Source organism: Rhineura floridana, chromosome 3 (assembly GCF_030035675.1).
Source record: "Rhineura floridana isolate rRhiFlo1 chromosome 3, rRhiFlo1.hap2, whole genome shotgun sequence".
In the NCBI taxonomy this organism is placed as follows: Eukaryota; Metazoa; Chordata; class Lepidosauria; order Squamata; family Rhineuridae; genus Rhineura; species Rhineura floridana.
Window position 1 is genome coordinate 7,469,118 of NC_084482.1, and position 18,437 is coordinate 7,487,554.

The 18,437-nt window shown below is 43.8% G+C and overlaps 1 protein-coding gene across 6 annotated transcripts in view; it reads right to left on the minus strand.

Moving 5' to 3' along the window:
- BGN (biglycan) overlaps nt 1-18,437 on the minus strand; it is an 85,819-nt gene that overhangs the window by 35,604 nt on the left and 31,778 nt on the right. The window contains exons 2-3 of one of the 6 annotated variants that reach the window (XM_061621665.1): nt 5,112-5,157; nt 1,579-1,831 (exon numbers count right to left, since the gene is read on the minus strand). In XM_061621665.1, coding sequence (XP_061477649.1) covers nt 1,579-1,819 — 241 coding nt within the window. In that variant the 5' untranslated portion in view covers nt 1,820-1,831; nt 5,112-5,157. Of the gene's footprint in view, nt 1-1,578; nt 1,836-5,111; nt 5,203-18,437 lie in introns of all 6 variants that reach the window. The other 5 variants (XM_061621662.1, XM_061621663.1, XM_061621666.1 and 2 more) reach the window with 5 other exon arrangements.

The following is an 18,437-nucleotide window of genomic DNA, read 5'->3' on the forward strand; positions in this document are numbered from 1 at the left end:
TGAAATAAATGTCTGGTGTGGATGTGGCCAGGGACAGCTTTGGTCTAAATTTGGGTGGGAGACTATATGATTCTGCTGTAGAATAAAAAGGTGGGGGAAACTCTTCAAAATAATGATACTGTTAATAATGTTTTCCTTTTGGAAAGGAAAGGGACTTTCCCTCTGCATGGTGCCCACCTACCCAATCTCCCCTCCCTCTCCCTACTGCCCCCCCTTCCCCTTTCCCTTTTTCCCTCCCTCTTTCTCCCTACTCCTACTCTTCCTCCCCTTCCCCCTCCTCCCTCTCCCCCAGATCAGTTTCACCTATTTTAGGCATGACTGCATGGGAGTAAATCCCATCGAATTCAATAAGCACGCAAATAATCATATCTGCCCTCTTCCTTCCCTTCCCTCTGCCCTCCCTCTGCCCTCCCTCCTCCTTCCCTGTGGTCACTTTCACCTATCCTAGGCATAATTGCAGGGGACTAAATCCCACTGAACTAAATCAGCATGGCAAATGATCAAACCTGCCCTCCTCCCCTCCCCCTCCTGCCTGCTCCCATCCCTTCCTCCCCTCTGCCCTTCCTCCCCTAGCCCTGCCCTTCCTCCTTCTCTCCTCCCCATCCCCTATGGTCAGTTTCGCCTATCCTAAGCACTGCAAGGGAGAAAATCCTATTGAACTCAATAAGCATGCAAATGATCAATCCATTCTCAACAAACTTGCACAGGATCCCTTTTCTTACCTCCTGGATTAAAAAACAGAGAAATTCACTAGTAGGCAAAAAAAAAACCCTTTCTGTTTAAGAACGTACCTATAGCCAACAGTTATTTCTATCAAACTTTAAAAAGCAGGGAAATTGGGCAGCTATAGTGGATGCACCAGGGGAGCAGGAGACCTGAACTCCTCCCTGATATATTGTACTGCCCTACAAATCTGTAAAAATGTAAACACCATTTGGGTTGGTCTTTCACTTTAAAGTTTGAGAAAAATATTTGTTGGCTATAGGTATGTTCTTAAACTGCAAGGGGTTTTTTTTGCCTGTTAATGAATTAGAAATAAGAACTAGTATTTTACTCTCTGTTTGGCCTCTGCAGCACGGTCACCAATAGAGGGGGATAGAGCACCATGAACCAGGCATTGATGCAAAATATAGGATGGCCTAAGAGGATAGGTTGCAATCTCTTGTGACTGTGTAGAATAACCACCACCACCACAACAACAGCAATGTCAGAGGACAGTTATACACAACCATGCATTTCAGTGATGGGAAACCTGTGGCCCTCCAGATACTGTTGGACCACAACTCCCATCATCCCTAACCACTGGCCGTGCTGGATGGGGTGGATGGAAGTCAGACAAAATCTTGTGTATGACATGCAGGTCTGTGAGAGCAAATCAAACTGTGATAGGAGTTCCATGCATTACAAAATGGTGTTTATTAATTCCCCAACTATAGTTTTCATAGTAATGTTTTAAGCTCTTTTCTTGCATCTGTTTACCTCCTCCAACAGCACACAACTGGATCTCTGCTCACAATACAACACAACACACCCTCCAGTATCCTGGGCCACCCTTTTTGCTTCCCTGCACCAACTCACCCAGGTCAGAGCATTGCACCACCCTTAGGTGGCAATGGCAGCCAAATGGACAGAGGCCCGGGTAGAAGGGCATGGTGTCCTCAGTCTCGGCCCCTCCTGAAGTAGGGAAAATACCCGAAGCCTCTTCCTCTTCTTGGACATTGGGATCATCCATGGAGAAGTCCCAGAAACCTCTCTGCACAAACGGCAAGTCGCTGCTCACCAGTCCCAGGAGTGGCATCAGCAGAAGAAAGTGTTCCATTGTGGAAGCTGCCTGGCTAGAAAATGAGAGAGAGAGAGAGAGAGAGAGAGAGAGAGAGAGAGAGAGGTCAGGTTATGCTATAAGGGACAGAAGATATGAGATCCTCAAGGCCTTCAGGATCACAGAGTGTCTTACTGTTCAGCAAGACCTAAGTCGTTTGCCTTGCCCTCTCCCTCTGGGAGGTAGTGCTTGTTGGGCCCAGGAGAAAAGAAGTGGGCAGTGGCAACAGTGGCAGTGAGGTGAGCACCCTCAAGAAGGGGGCTCCCACTGAAATAATCTCTTCCAGAGGGCCCAAACCCGGAATTGGCAGCAATTATCAGCTAGATGTAAAGGTATGCCTAGCCATGAAACTTACTGAGTCTTTATCACTGAGGGCCAAAACAAACACAATGGCAGCAGCCAAAGGCTCTTCCATATGACCTGTGTATTGAGCATTCATCCGGATTTGCTTGCACAAAGCTTGTGTGGGGGTTAGACTATGTCTGTTCTTTGTCGAGCATTCCTTCCAATTTGTTTGTATGGAGGTTATACCACAACTTGCTTGTACAGTGGTTATATGTCTTCCTAATCATATTTTTGTTCACCCGACACTTTTCAGTGCATTTTCCTATCGCTTTCCTAACTCCAAAAGTCTTTTTTTAAAGGTAGATTGGTTGTGCAAGGGCAACAGAGGACTTTAATCCACTCTAATTGTGCAAACCTAAATTTCTGGAATGCACTCTAGCAAAATAGTGACAATCCAGAAGCAACACAACTTTTTTTAAAATACATGTGGCTTCCCTGTTCATATATCAAGTGGCCTGTGTATGTTTCTCCTTTTAACAACAACAAAGTGCATGGGATGTGCAAGTTAGGTATGTTTTTATGAATTAGACGAGAATGTAACTTTTGAAAAGCAAATTGCCAATGTTCCAAGGAGGCATGATGTAGTAGTAATGGGGGACTTCAATTATCCCAATATCTGTTGGGAGACAAATTCTGCCAAACACGGCCCCTCCAAGAAATTTCTGACTTGTGTTGGAGATAACTTTGTCCTACAGAAAGTGGAGGAAGCAACCAGAGGATCAGCTACCCTGGACTTGATTCTAACCAACAAAGATGATTTGGTGGATGAAGTGGCAGTTACTGGAACTCACACCCATACTTGAATTCTTGATCTTAACAGAAGCAAAAGCTGAGAGTAGACATATGTGCACCCTGGACTTCAGGAAAGCTGATTTTAATAAACTCAGAACATTGTAAGTACGGTTCCATGGCAAGCGACCCCAATGGGAAAAGGAGTCCAAGATGGGTGGGAGTTTCTAAAAAAGGAAATTCTAAAAGCGCAATGGCAAGCAATTCCATCAAGGAAAAAAGGGGGGAAACAGCAGAAGAAGCTAATGTGGCTTCACAAAAAGCTTAGAGATGACCTGAAAACAAAAAAGGACACATACAGGAAGTGGAAAGAAGGCCAGGCCACAAAGGAAGAGTACAGGCAGGTATCACAGAATTGCAGGGATGGCGTCAGGAAGGCTAAAGCTAAGAATGAGCCGAGGTTAGCGAGGGATGCTAAAAGCAACAAAAAGCTGTCTTCAGGTGCATCCATAGACAGAGAAAAGAAATGGTGGCACAGCTACTCAATGAGGATGGCAAAATGACAACAGATGACAAAGAAAAGGCAGAAGTGCTCAATTCCTACTTTGGCTCAGTCTTCTCCAAAAAGAGGGTCTATGACCCTCCCAGGAAACATGAAGTAGAAGGGGCAAGATTGGAGCTTGAGATTGATAGACAAAAGGTGAAGGAATACCTAATCATTTTGAACGAGTTCAAATCAGCAGGGCTCGATAAACTGCATCCTAGAGTATTGAAGGAACTGGGTGAAGAACTCTCAGAACAGCAGTCTATTATGTTTGCGAAATTGTGGAGGACTGGTGAAGTGCCGGATGATTGGAGGAGAGCTAATGTTGTCCCCATCTTCAAAAAGGGCAAAAAGGAGGAACTGGGGAACTACAGACCAGTCAGCCTAACATCAATCCCTGGGAAAACTATGGAGCAGATGATAAAGCAGTCAATCTGTAAACACCTTGAAAATAATGCAGTGATTACCAGAAGCCAACATGGATTTATGGAGAACAAATCCTGCCAAACTAATCTCGTTTTTTGATTGGGTAACCTCCCTTGTAGACTGTGGGAATGTTGTGGACATAATATATCTCGACTTCAGCAAAGCTTTCGACATAGTGCCCCGTGATACTCTGATTAGCAAGCTAGCTAAATGTGGGCTGGCTGGTACAACTATCAGGTGGATCCACAGTTGGTGCCAGAATTGTACTCTAAGAGTGCTTATCATTGTTTCCTTCTCAAACTGAGAAGTAACGAGTGGGGTACCACAAGGGTCGGTCCTGGGCCCAGTGCTGTTCAGCATTTTTATTAACGACTTGGATGAGGAGGCACAGAGTCACAGCTGAATATGAGCCAACAGTGTGATGTGGCTGTAAAAAAGGCAAATGCTATTTTAGGCTGCGTTAACAGAATTGTAGTTTCCAAATTGCATGAAGTATTAATTCTCCTCTATTCAGCATTGGTTAGGCCTCATCTTGAGTACTTCTTCCAGTTCTGGTCTCCGCACTTCAAGAAGGATGCAGACAAACTGGAACAGGTTCAGAGGAGGGCAACAAGGATGATCAGGGGACTGGAGACACAGCCCTATGAGGAGAGACTGAAAGAACTGGGCATGTTGAACCTGGAGAAGAGAAGACTGAGGGGAGATATGATAGCACTCTTCAAATACATAAAAGGTTGCCACACAGAGGAGGGCCGGGATCTCTTCCCGATCGTCCCAGAGTGCAGGACATGGAATAATGGGCTCAAGTTGCAGAAAGCCAGATTTTGACTGAACATTAGGAAAAACCTGCTAACTATTAAGAGCCATATGACAATGGAACCAATAACCTAGAGAGGTAGTGGGCTCTCTGACACTGGAGGCCTTCAAGAGGCAGCTGGACAGCCATCTGTCGGGAATGCTTTGATTTGGATTCCTGCATTGAGCAGGGGGTTGGACTAGATAGCCTTATTGGCCCCTTCCAACTCTACTATTCTGTGATTCTATGAATTATGTACTCATGTTCTTTTGATGTCAAGCACCCATCTATGTTCTTCCTTCATAAGAGCCCGTTGATGCTTCCAGCCAAGCTCTGGAGTATAAACGCTTTATAAATTTCTTTATAAATTGCCTTTACATTTCTATAATATTGTCCCCCAAAGTCTTTAAAGTACCTTAACATGTGGAGGGCTCTGCCCTCTCCCACCTTACCTTCCTGTGCTCTACTGTACAGCGGGCTCTTCTAGCTCTGATGATACTGGAATGGGGAGGGGGGAGAGAGAATGTCTTAAGAAGTAGCAGACTACAGGGATGTAAAAAAGAGAGAAGGGAGGATTACACATACACACACGGGATGGGTGAGAATTTCGATTCAGTTTGCATTTCAAGCAGAATTCGTCAAATTTGCAATTTCTGAAACAATATGAAAACCAAAACACAGCCATCCTTTGAAATTTGCATTTATTAAAATCTTGGGATGCAGTTTGCCAACTAAACAACATTTACAAAAATGCACACATTAGGGGAAAGTGTGCATAAAATGGATACATGAGTGAAAATAACATGGAAAAAGGCATGATGTGATGAGAAATGGCTTGCAAAAATGCATACCTTTGTCAAAGCTGCCTACAAAAATTTGTTTATTTGGAGAAATTCACAATTTTCATAAGGATTTAAAAATAAATTGCAGATTGCTGCAGAAATGTAGAGAAAATTTAACACTGGAAAAATAAGAAACTGAGAGAACCGAAATTGACAATCCTTCCATCCCTAACACACACACACAAATTTGTATGGGAAACAGCACAAACATCGCTGCTGCCATCATATCTAAATTTGGTCCACTCTCTAACCTACCTTACAGGGTTGTGGTGAGGATAATAATATGGAAATATCCTCATATAGTTCTTCATACTGCTTGGAGGAAGGGATACATACTCTCTCTCTCTTGGTAATATTTCAAATGGGGGTTAATATTGCAAAGTAGTTATGGAAATATCACAAATGGCTCATTCATTGGTTTTTTTGTTTTAACTTAGAAAATTTTCCCTGGAAAGAGTAAATCTGAATTAAATGGAGAGGGGGGAAATGGGTGGCTTTTTATGACAATGAGGTTGTGTGGACGATGCAAAGAATTCCCATGCATGAGAAGCACCAATCCAACAATAAATACCCATCTTGAAGCACCCTATATGTGCTTGTGGTCCTCCTGTTCCACATCCATCCTGCACACTTGGAGGAGATTTTGCTCTAGGCAAGTCAAGGCTCTCTGGTAAATTACAGTATTTGGTAATGATCATATAGTGCTTTAGAATGCTCATATTGATTCACTTCACATATATTAATGCAGTAGCCCTTCCAACAACCGCATATAGCTGTAAGTATCCCTATATTGCAGAATAGGAGTAGGCTTGGGGTTGGCAAAATAGACAAAATTTATTTATTACATTCACATTACATTCCCCCCGAGGAATTTAATGTGCCATGTGTAGTTCTCCCCCAAGTTTTCTCTCACAGCAACCTGTGAAGTAGATTAGATTTCGAGACTAATTGGTCCAAGGTGGGGGTAGCCAATGCAGTGCCCTCCAGATGCTGCGGGCGTCGGGTTGGCAACTCCCATCAGCCTCTGCCAGCATGGCCAACAGTTATGGATGATGGGAGTTGGAATCCAGCAATGTCTGGAGTGCACCATGTTGGCTACCCCTGGCCCAAGGTAACACAATAAGCTTCATGGCTATGTCGGTGGGGATTTTAATCTGTGTCTCTCTGGTCCTAGGCTGATACTCTTTATCAATATGGCTGAGGCAAGATTGGAACCAGCCACTTCCTAGCAGGGCTGTGGAGTTGGTATGTCAAACCTTTGACTCCGACTCTGACTCCTCTATTTTTCTACTGTCCGACTCCGACTCCTTCATAAATGGCAAATGTATATTAATGTATTAATATTAATAAATTAATATTAATATTAAAATATTGGTTTTATTTTGAAGTTGGAGTCAGTACATTTCTACCGACTCCGACGCCACCCAAAATTGCTTCCGACTCCACGACTCCGACTCCACAGCCCTGCTTCCTAGCATACAGTTCAAACTCTTAGGGACTTGACTATGTCAGGAACAGAAAGGGGGCAGGAAGGAGATGAAAAAGGACTGTTGATAAACCATGAGGCATTGACGATGATGAGTAAGTAACCACAGGAAGTATGTGTGCGAGAGTGTACTCAGTCACTGCACAACTGGTTGTGCAACTGATTGTGCAACGAAGCTTTTGAATACCTGCCCAGGGGGGAGGGGGACTGGATTCACAGCCTGGATCCCTGCCACTGGTCCTGGCCCATCAGGGCTGTGTGTCAGACCCTGCAGCTTGCAGCTGTGTTTGCTGCCCTCCATTCAGTCCAGGACTTGGCATTGGCCAACAAGCAGCTGTAACATTGCTCCTCTGAGGATGCCAACTGGTTTCTGCCCAGAGTTGTTTGAAAACGTTAACAGAGTGTGTTTGCCTTTTTTCCTACTTGCATAGGAAACAATACCGAGTGTGTGTGTGTGTGTGTGTGTGTGTGTAGTCTCTCGAGAAGGCTAGGCTGCTGAGATATAAGTAAAAACAATTCTTGCTTATTTCAATTCATAGCCCATCATACCCCAAACAAAAGGAAGGTAATAAGTTTACATAGACACTGTCATGCTGGCTGGGTCTGATGGGAATTGTAGTCTGCAACATCTGAGGGTGCCAGTTTGGCAAAGGCTGTTCTTCCCTGAGATTCTTCCACACTGCCAGTTGTTTCTCTTTGCACTTGGAAAGACACCCCATTGTGTCTCCCATTCCCTACCTCTGCTTTGCAGTCATATACACAGGCAACGTCTTTTGATGAGAGGATGTTTGAATTTCTTTCTTTCCTCTGCGCAACTGAAATAAGGCAGTTTGTTGCCACGTGATTTACTACTGGGTTAAATGTTGTTCTTCTCTGTGCCTCTTGTATCGGGTTTTTTGCCATAAGTAGAAAAATCTCAGCAGCAGTTTTTTGGTTTTTTTCACCAGAGTAATTTCCAGCTTCACTTCTTCTCCCACATCCAAGCGGCTATTCAGCAGCTTTCCCCTCTGTAGTGGCTACCAAAAGGCTTACCCCATGCTGTGGTGACCTAACTTCACATCTGGCCTACAACATCTTTATCAGCTGTGTTGGTGGCCTTCTCTTTCCCTTAGGGTCAGGATGCTCAGCTCATAAACCTTATTATTTCACTATGATCACATTACTTCTTTCCCCAAATCCTTACAGTCGCTCCCAGTTAGCTTCAGGATTCTAGTCCTCATGATAAAATATGTTTCCAACTGTGATACCTGGCACCATTCTCCACCACATATTTTCCTTCGCCCTCCTCCCCCCCTCTTTATTTTTAAAGCATTCCTACATAGATTTTCTCTTTGATCCAGCTTACTTGTAGAGACGTCTAATATAGATTGTCATTTTTATAATTATAAGCATAGAACAGGGAAAAGGAGGGTAAGGATAAAGGGGAAATTATAGTATTTTAAAGCTCAATAATATATGGGTTTATGTTTCAAATCTTAATAAGCACGTAAAAGAAAAATAAATATTCCAGTCCTCACATTTGATTTAAAAATTCTCCCTCTCTCTGTTGTTGTTATGTGCCTTCAAGTCGATTACGACTTATGGCGACCCTATGAATCAGTGACCTCCAACAGCATCTGTCACGAACCACCCTGTTCAAATCTTGTAAGTTCAGGTCTGCGGCTTCCTTTATGGAATCAATCCATCTCTTGTTTAGCCTTCCTCTTTTTCTACTCCTTCTGTTTTTCCCAGCATTATTGTCTTTTCTAGTGAATCATGTCTTCTCATGATGTGTCCAAAGTATGATAATCTCAGTTTCATCATTTTAGCTTCTAGTGATAGTTCTGGTTTAATTTGTTCTAACACCCAATTTTGTCTTTTTCGCAGTCCATGGTATGCGCAAAGCTCTCCTCCAACACCACATTCAAATGAGTTGATTTTTCTCTTATCTGCTTTTTTCACTGTCCAGCTTTCACATCCATACATAGAAATCGGGAATACTATGGTCTGAATGATCCTGACGTTAGTGTTCAGTAATTTTTGCATATGAGGACCTTTTCTAGTTCTCTCACAGCTGCCCTCCCCAGTCTTAGCCTTCTTCTGATTTCTTGACTATTGTCTCCATTTTGGTTAATGACTGTGCCAAGGTATTGATAAACCTTGACAAGTTCAATGTCCCCATTGTCAACTTTAAAATTACATAAATCTTCTGTTGTCATTACTTTAGTCTTTTTGACGTTGAGCTGTAGTCCTGCTTTTGTGCTTTCCTCTTTAACCTTCATCAGCATTCTTTTCAAATCATTACTGGTTTCTGCTAATAGTATGGTATCGTCTGCCTCTTGTCCAGAGTATAGGGTACGCATCAGGACAATCAGATGCTATGGTACCCCCATTTCTTTTAAAGCATTCCATAGTTTTTCATGATCTATACAGTCAAAGGCTTTGCTGTATTTCCTTCTGAAATTCCTTGCTCCTTTCCATTATCCAACGTATGTTTGCGATATAATCTCTGGTGCCTCTTGCTTTTCTAAATCCAGCTCGGATGTCTGGCATTTCTCACTCCATATATGGTAAAAGCCTTTGTTGTAGAATCTTCAGCATTACTTTACTTGCATGGGATATTAAGGCAATAGTTCGATAATTACTGCATTCCCTGGGATAAACTAAAGCCCTTTACTACTGACGCATTGCTTTTCTGTAATTGTAATTCTAGAAGTGGGTTATAAACAGAGGCTGCTTCCAGAAAACCTGCTTATTGATTATTCATCTGGTTTGTTTGCAGGAGGTTTGGGAGGAGGTTAGATGACATCAGCATTTATTCAGCATTTATTTAGGTTATGCAGCATTGTATCAAGCAATTATCATCCCACACCTTCCAGTACATTTTCCTGTCATTTTCCTTATTGCAAGAAGTCCAGGTATTTTGAGATATGGGTTTGTTGGGCAAGAGCTCCCAATCCACTTAAAATTGCCCAGCGTGGATTTGCTGGTATGTGATTGAATCCTACCTTTAAATAGAGAAAATTGTCTGGAAACATCGAGAGATTCCGCATAGCACTTAATGTGGTTTTGTATTATTTGGCAATGCCCTTCTCGATGGGGACAATTATCTTATGTTTACTCACAAGTAATTTCTGCTTAGTATAGATCCTTTCCGATGTTAATTAAAAGTTTCCCTTGAGTCTGGTGCTGAAGACCGCTTGGCCATCCTGACACTGTAAAATGTACTTGCTGTCAGAGAAGGCATTTGAAATAGATGGAGGCAGCCTTAAAGGCTAACATAGCAGAAGAAGCATGAAGAGGGGCAGAAGAGCAGGTAGTATTCTTGTATCTTGTAAGATTACGCTATTGCTTTCAGGGTCAACAGGAGAGATAGGCATTGTTGGGCATTTGCCAAGGCCCACACTCTTGCAGGGCCCCCCAGTTGATTCTTAGAGTACCTTCAGACTGTGAGTATTTTGCAGGAGAAGTGCATACAGGGAAATTTAGGTCACCTACAGACTGTCAATATTTTGTGGGAGGGATTCAAGCACATACCAGAACTTTAGGTTTGCACATTTAAATTGGAGTCAGGCCTGGTGCCAGCAGGCAGCCTGGCTCGGCATGGGCCCAAGGGCTCCAGGGCTCAGAAGGGCCCCTGCCTAAATCTATACGGCTTAGGTCCAGGCTGTCTGTCAGAGCGTATCTCCCTATATGAACCTGCCCAGACCCAGAGATCTTCAGGAGGGACCCTTCTCGCAATCCCAACACCTTCACAAGTGCGACTGGTGGGGACACGAGACAGGGCCTTTTCGGTGGCTGCCCCTAGGCTCTGGAACTCCCTTCCTAGGGAGGCAAGAATGGCCTCCTCTGTGCAGTCCTTCCACCAACAGCTAAAGACTTTTTTCTTCCGGCAGGCCTTTGGAACTGAAGGCTTTAAGGGCAGTGATTGAAGAGGGTGCTGTATGTTATTGTTTTACTTGTATGCTCTTAAACTGGGTTGCAATATTTTAAGTGTATGGCTAATTGGTTTTAACATCTTAATAGTTTAATTCTGTTTTAATGCTGATTTTTATATGTTTATATGTTTTATATGTTTATATGTTCTTAATGATATGTACTTACTTTTATCTGGAAGCCGCCTTGAGTTCCAGTTTGGAAAAAGGGCGGGGTATAAATAAAGATAACAACAACAACAATAATAGGCTGGGCTGGGAGAGTAGAACTCCACGATCTGCACCAGCATCAGGTCACAGGGCTTGACTTGCAGCCTGTGGTAAGGGGTTGACATGCGCTGCAAATCACGCTCCACGACTCTATGCTGGCATGGATCACTAAGTGGGAGCTGCACCCTCCCAGACAACACCTTCCCAATGCAGCCAGTGCAGGCTTAAATAGGCCTGGCTGCCCTGCCTCCCACATTGCTACGTCAGTGCCTGCAAAGGAGTGTATATGCAGCATGCTAGTGCACTGACATGACAACATGGGAGGTGGGGCAGCCGGGCCTATTTAAGCCCATGCTGGCTGCATGGGGGAGGGTGTTGGTGCCTGAGGGCCCCCTCATGCCTGATGCCTGCCCTGAGTAAATCATTCTGTCATCCTAGGGCAATAAATCAATTTTTTTTAAAAAAAACTGGACTTTTTTGCAGTTGGGAAAGTGAAGGGGAAATGCACTGAAAAGTGTAGGGTGTACATACGATTAATGGAAAGACATATAAACACCCAGCAAGCAAATCAGGAGGAGTGCTCAATAAAGACTGCATATAATCTAACCACCGTGTAAGCTTTGTGCAAGCAAATCAGGACGAACGCTCAATAAACAGGTTACCTGGAGGGGCCCTTAGAGCCCCGGCCTCTGCTGCTCCTCCTCTTCCTTCCTCTGCTGCCGCTGCCTGTTCACCCATCCTCTCTGAGCACTGGTGATCACTCATTGTCTTCCAGGGTAAGGTCTTTAACAGTGGGTCCCTAAGTGACTGTGGAGGCCAATTCTGGATCCACACAACCTCCAGCATTCAAGCAGGGACAAGAGTGAGAAGACTGAGCAGCGTCCTTCGCTTGCCCTACTGCGCTCTCCTTCTGGCTACTGTTTGGATTGGCCCCACAGGGGAACAAGCAAATGAATGGGCAGAATGGATGACGGGGGGAGGGGGAGATGGCCTTACTCAGGGCATCCGGCATCAAGGGCCCCCAAAGCCTGGAGGCAGCCCTGATTTCTTTGTAATGGGTTCTGAAATTTTGTGTGGATGGATGCATGTCCCCTCAGAGTGCCTTTTGGCAAGCAGATGGAATACAAATGACTGAAATCATAGCTTCATCTCACCCGCCCCTTTATTTGTCATTCAGCTCTTCCCTCCCTGTTGTCAGTCACTGAAAATCTTTGTTCTTTATCCCAGGCACTTAGGTGGTGAAAACTCTCTCTCTGTTCCATACAGCGCTTAATGTGCGGATGGCTGGTAATCATTTTGCACATTCTGATTTGGAGACTTTTGTATGTTAAGTGTGCCCAAGACATTTTGGTGCCCGAGGCAGAAAATCCTTAAATGGCAACACATAACCTTTCCACTATTTCACATGGGTCCCAATCTACCAGGAAACTTTCCTGCACAAGCCTCATCAGTTTTTAGAAGCTGCACAAGAGCACTTCTGTTTCATTTTAGTGGGGCTTTGGTGAGATGACATCATGGTGAATTGCGTGCCCCATGGGTCAGATCTGCCTGCCTCCTACTGTGCCACTCTTAATTCCACCTGGTTGCATTAAAGGGCGTGGTGAGAGTACAAGAACCCCACCATTGCCTTGGCTGTTAACAATTTGCTTCTTTCCTACCAGAGTTATCTCCATCACTGGCTGCCATTCAGGCTGGTAATTATATAAGTATGAAGTAACATCATATAAACATGGTTGACTGACTAAGGTCTCACATGTTCTATTTGTCTGTCTCTGTGTTTTTTTTTTTTTAATATATCATAGAATTCTTGTGGCTCACCAATGTGCTTTAAATTGACAAAGCAAAATCTGTGCCTTTTAAAGATGAGAGGCAGGACACATACAGACCAAAAGTGCTTCCATGTATAGGAGGGGAGGCTTATATCACAAATGCTCATAAAAATCTGATTTTTCCATGTGTACTTTTGGCAAGTTACATTGCTTTGACACAATGTCATCTAGCCTCCCTGAAGGCTCATTAAATAGCCATCATCTTCTAAACCACACTTGGACTGGGCAGCCCTCAAATAGCAGACACCTTCAAATAGAGGACTGCCCCTCTGACAGCCCTTCAGAATTGTCTTCTGTAAAATAGGACACATGGCCACCCTAATTACCATGTTTACCCTTCCATATAGTTTCCTACAGCACGCAAACCAGCACTGTTTATAGCTATAGAAGTTTATAGATACAGTCCCCCAAAAAGAGAGTTGCTTTGCCTGTGTTATGGCACTGAGCAGGCGTCCTGTAATTCCTGAAGCTGAGAGGAGCAGGGTTGTAATTTAGCAGTTATTTTCGCCTGCCTCCAGGCCTGTAGTGGTCAGAGAGAGACCCATCCCTTGCCCTCCCCACCCCCCAGAGCTGCCCCAAGGGTTTCTTTGGGCTGTGTTGCGTGGGCAGGAAAAAGATGGGAGCCTGCTGTAGATGTAGCTGGCACTTCTCTCCCTTCTTCTCTCTCCCCACTCCCCACCAGTTCCCCCAGGTTTTTAGATGTGGAAAATTGTAGTAAGTCATGGGCTTCCAGATGGCAATGCCTGGAAAGAAGTGAGATCATTGTGACTAGCTTGTACACGTCCCCCACCCCCCTCTTACTGTAAGGAAGTAGGACTCTTGCACGCTGATGTCATACAGTGAATGTAGTGTGCAAAGTCCTTCCACCGTGGAAGCAGGGGGTGCCAGCTTTTCATCAGTCTAATTTGGATTTTTATTTGGACACGTGGACTGCTTATATTAATGCACATGTTTAAGTCTGGATTGATGGATTATTTTTATTGTTAATGTGAGCCAGGAGTAGTCAATGTGGTTGGCACCCTCCAGATGTTGCTGGACTCCAACTCCTATCAGCCCCAGCCAGCATGGCCAATGTTTAGGGATGATGTAAGCTGTAGTCCAACAACATCTGGAGGGCACTATCTTGGCTACCCAAACCTGTTCTGTTTTATTTGCAATATAAAAATCTTTGACCCCTGTAAACACTGGTGCAGCTAAGGCTAGACCTCAGGGCCCCAGTCCAGGGTCTCACAGCTCAAGGGGTGGGGCTCAAATGGCAACAGGGGGGCTACTGGGCATGTACAAGGTGCTCCATTTATTATTTTTACTTTTTAAAATATACAACAAAAGGTGCTTATTCTTAAGTAATTAAGTTTAGCAGGAGAGCAGAAGCAAAACCCACTTTATTCATGTAGTCACAATGGTACTCTGATTTAACTGAGTTTAAAACGTGAAAATTGCACATGTTCAGAGTATTTTATCTTTTTTTTAAAAATCAAGGTTGGCAAACTTAAAAAAAAAATTTTTGCTCTAGAATATCAAGAACGCAGAAGCAGCTATAAAGCATGGAATGGGGGGGAGAAAAGAGAAATGTTAATTGTATGCTTCACAACTTAAGAAATACACATGGCCTTCTAAACTGGGGGGGAGCATGTAAGATCATTAAGCCCAGGATCTAAAATTACCTCATTGCATCATTGCCTGTAGGCAGATCCAGGGTGGTCAGAAAGTGGCAGAGGCAAGTACCAGGCAAAGCCGGGGTGGCAAAGGCCCTGGGGGGGTTCAATAGTGAGAGTACCACATATGAAAATGATCTAAGTAAAACCAAAACAGAATGACTACATCTTAAATAATTCCCCAGCCATACGGGGCATGTCTACACTAAAAGAAAAAAGAAAAAGAAAGGCATGTCTGTTTTATACCCATTTGACTATTGTGGGTTTCCCCCAAAGAATCCTGGGGGTTATGGTTTAAGTGAAGGCGCTGAGAATTCTCTGTTAGGGATCCCTAGCCTACCCAACCCCTCAAAACAGCAATTCCCAAGGATTCCCTAGGGCGAGGGAATGACTGTTAAAGTAGATTAAATCTGTGGTCTAGATATGTCCGTAGAGAAAGATCTGTACTGGAGAAGGAGGAATGAATGAACAATGAATGAATGAATATCCCAGAACTCTTCCATGACCATTTGTCTCCAGCTTGTATGGTTGGTAACCAAAGTCAAAGAAACCTTTCAATGTGTCTACCTGCTCTTTATGTCACGTGACAATGGACTGTTTCCCTTCAATACTGGAGACATATAAACAGTCCTTTAACTGAGAATGACTGTCATTAAGACCTGATCTTACAATCCATGTTAATAGAGTATCTTGTTCAGCCCTCAGAAAATGCCAAATTGTGAGACTCCTAGTGAAAGGCTATTAATATTGCTCAGCCCAGAGTCCTAGATGCCACTAGGTGGTCCCTCTCTATTATTACTATGAATCATGGGCAGGTCTGTGTGTATGTTGCGATTCTGTAGAGATACCAAAAAAGTACAGTGTGTGATAGTGAGTGCAGAATTCAGCTTCTGTCTTGCTATTCCCTTTTTTCTTTTTTTAAGCAAGACTTTCTAGCCCTTGTGGTTGCAAAGATATGCTTGAATGTGTTGGGATGATATGTGAAGGATCCCAGAAGCCAAGAAGCTGAATAAGATTTCCAGTGATCAAGAGGCAGGGCTTCAGTGCCCCTCCCAATAACTCTTTATTCCTCACCATGACAAGAGGAAACTGAACAGATTATGCAAAAAGAGGAAAGCTTGCAAATATGGTCAATTTTGATAATCAGTAGAGGTCCGAGAATCCAATTGTTCTTGGTGCAAAATCTGAGCAAAAATCCTTCTGTCATTCTGAGGATTTGTGGAGATTAGTTCATTAAAATAACTAAATTACTAGGAGTACAGATTGAAGCTTGCATTGGTTCTGATTTCTCCACATGGGCACATTGGGTGAAGGTCATCTATATGGTCCAGGTTCTCAGTAGGGATGGGGGGGAATTCAATTCACTTAGCATTTAAAGGTGAACCTATGTAATATGCACTTACCAATGAAATAAATAAACAGAAACCCAGCTGTTCTTTGAAATTTGCACTGTTCTGAATTTTGTAATACAATTCTCCAGTAATGTTTACAAAAATGCATAGAGTGTGAATCAAATGAGAAGACTAAAATGAGAAACTGAGAAAAACTGAAATTGACAGATACGTCCACCCCAGTTCTCTGTTCAGCCACCCTGATCTGAATTCCATCAGGGCCTAGCAGAAAGAAGAATTGGGCACCACTACATTATCTCTGTAGAGAGACCAGCTCTGCTTGGGTCTTCCTCCTCCTCCTCTGCCTGGACTCTTTCCATTCCAGCAGATCATTACAGTCGGGCCCCACATTATGGCATTCCACTTTACGGCGTTCCACTTTAAGGCGTTCCGCTGATGCGGTGGCTTTCATTTTCAATTTTAAAGGTATTTTTTGCTCTTTAATGACGTTTTGTGCCATTTTCGCATCATTTTCGCATGACGCAGCCCATTATAGTGAATGGGGTTCCTCTTTATGGTAATTTCTGCTTTACGGCGGGGGTCCAGAATGGAACCCGCCGTATAAGCAGGGCCCACCTGTATAAGAACTTTGTAACTTTAAGGTAGTGGTGGGGAACCTCTGGGACCTGGGACTAATTAGGCCTGCCAAGCCTCCCCATATGGCCCAGGTGACCTGTCCATCACCTCCCAACTGGCATATAACATCAGCTGCAAGATAGGGAAAGCTGCAGCTGCAAAGAGTGCTGAATTCAAGCCACAGCTGCAAGGTAATTTTCCTTTGCAGCCACAGCTTAAATTTGGCACTGTTTGAATTTGGCACCTTACCCTCTCACTCTCTTTCTGCAGGAATCTGACAGGAGTGATTGGGAGTCCCTGAGTCTAAGTGTATCCAATCCCTTCTGAAAGCAGTGCAACATGGAAAGATGCCAAATTCAAATAGTGCCAAATATTAAGATGTGGCTACAAAGGAACAACTGGGAGCACATGTCTGATTGTTCCTTTACAGCTATGTCCTTAGTGTGATCAAGCTCCCAAGTGTATCCAATTCCTGCCAAAAGCAGCACAATAGGAGAAGGTGCCAAATTCACACAGAGCCAAAGGTAAAGCCACATCTACAAAGGAACAATTGGGAGGACACAGCTTTACCATTCTGGCCCTTGACATCACATGGCATCGGGTGATTGACAGGTGGATGGGTGACCTCTGGTTAAAAGTTGTTCCCCATTCCTGCTTTAAGATTTGATGGCTGAGTTTCCTAGTTTTTTCCTTCCCCATCCTTTTTTCCTTTTTCGTAGCGTCTTATAGATTGTAAGCTTTGAGGGCAGGGACTCTCTTGTTTGTTATCATGTGTAAACTGCTCTGGGAAGTTTTTCAGCTGCAAAGCGGCGTAAAAATGTTTTAAATTAATAAGCCTGAGAAAGGGGTGGCAAAAAAGAGAAGGCTGCATCCTAGACTCCTCGTATTCCTGTATGGTAGCTAGAGGGCTGAGGCTGAGAGAGAGGAAGTGGTTTACCCAGGGCTGTGATTCCCAGTTAGGGCCTCTGTCTGCCCCATGAGGCTTCCTTCCTGACTGCTGAAAGGTCAGAAGCCAACCAAAGGTACAGCTGGAAATTGCAGATCCTACACACATGTCTGAAATAAGCAGAAAGTCTGAGCAAGGAGCTGCTACTTTTGGAAAGGAGTTTGTGCTAACACACATACACACATTGCTGTTGAATCCCTATTTTTGTGTTTTTTAAAGAAGAGATGGAGGTTCACAACAACATTGCAGGCTCCACAGACAAAGGAGTTTTCTGTATAGAGGGCAGGCCAACGCATGCCTGGCCTCAAAGTTTCCTGGAAGTCATACCCTCAAAGCTGGAAACTCTTCCTAAACCTAGATGCATGGGCAATTTGGGTTGTGTGATTGCTCAGTGCTGAAAAGCATTTTCCTTTGCCTGGACTGTGCACATGATTCCTAAGACTAAGCTTTGGCTCACACCAAGAGTGACCAGCTACATGGGATGACAGATTTTAGGGCTTCAGGAATGGGGAAAATGAGACTCTCCAGATGCTGCTATCCAGATGTTGCTGGACTACAACTCCCATTATCCCTGACCATTGGCCACACTGGCTAGGGCTGATGGAAAATGGAGTCTAACAACTTCTGGAGGGCACCAGGTCTCCTACCCCTGCCTTAAATAATTGTGAAGAAGGGGGAAATTCTGTAGGAGGAGCATTTCTCTCCCCAGCCCAGCATTACAAGTTCCAGCTTTAATTATTAAAGCTGTATTAAAGAAGAAGACAAAGGAGACCTTTGGCAACTGGTCACCCAACACACTCCCTTGAGTACCCAACTTGTATTTTATTTTTAAACTTTTCCAAAAGGAAATCAAACCACTACATTTTTTTGTTTCAGTTCCATTTTGGGTTCAGCTATCTGGTTCATACCAATAAAGGTTCAGTTTCAGC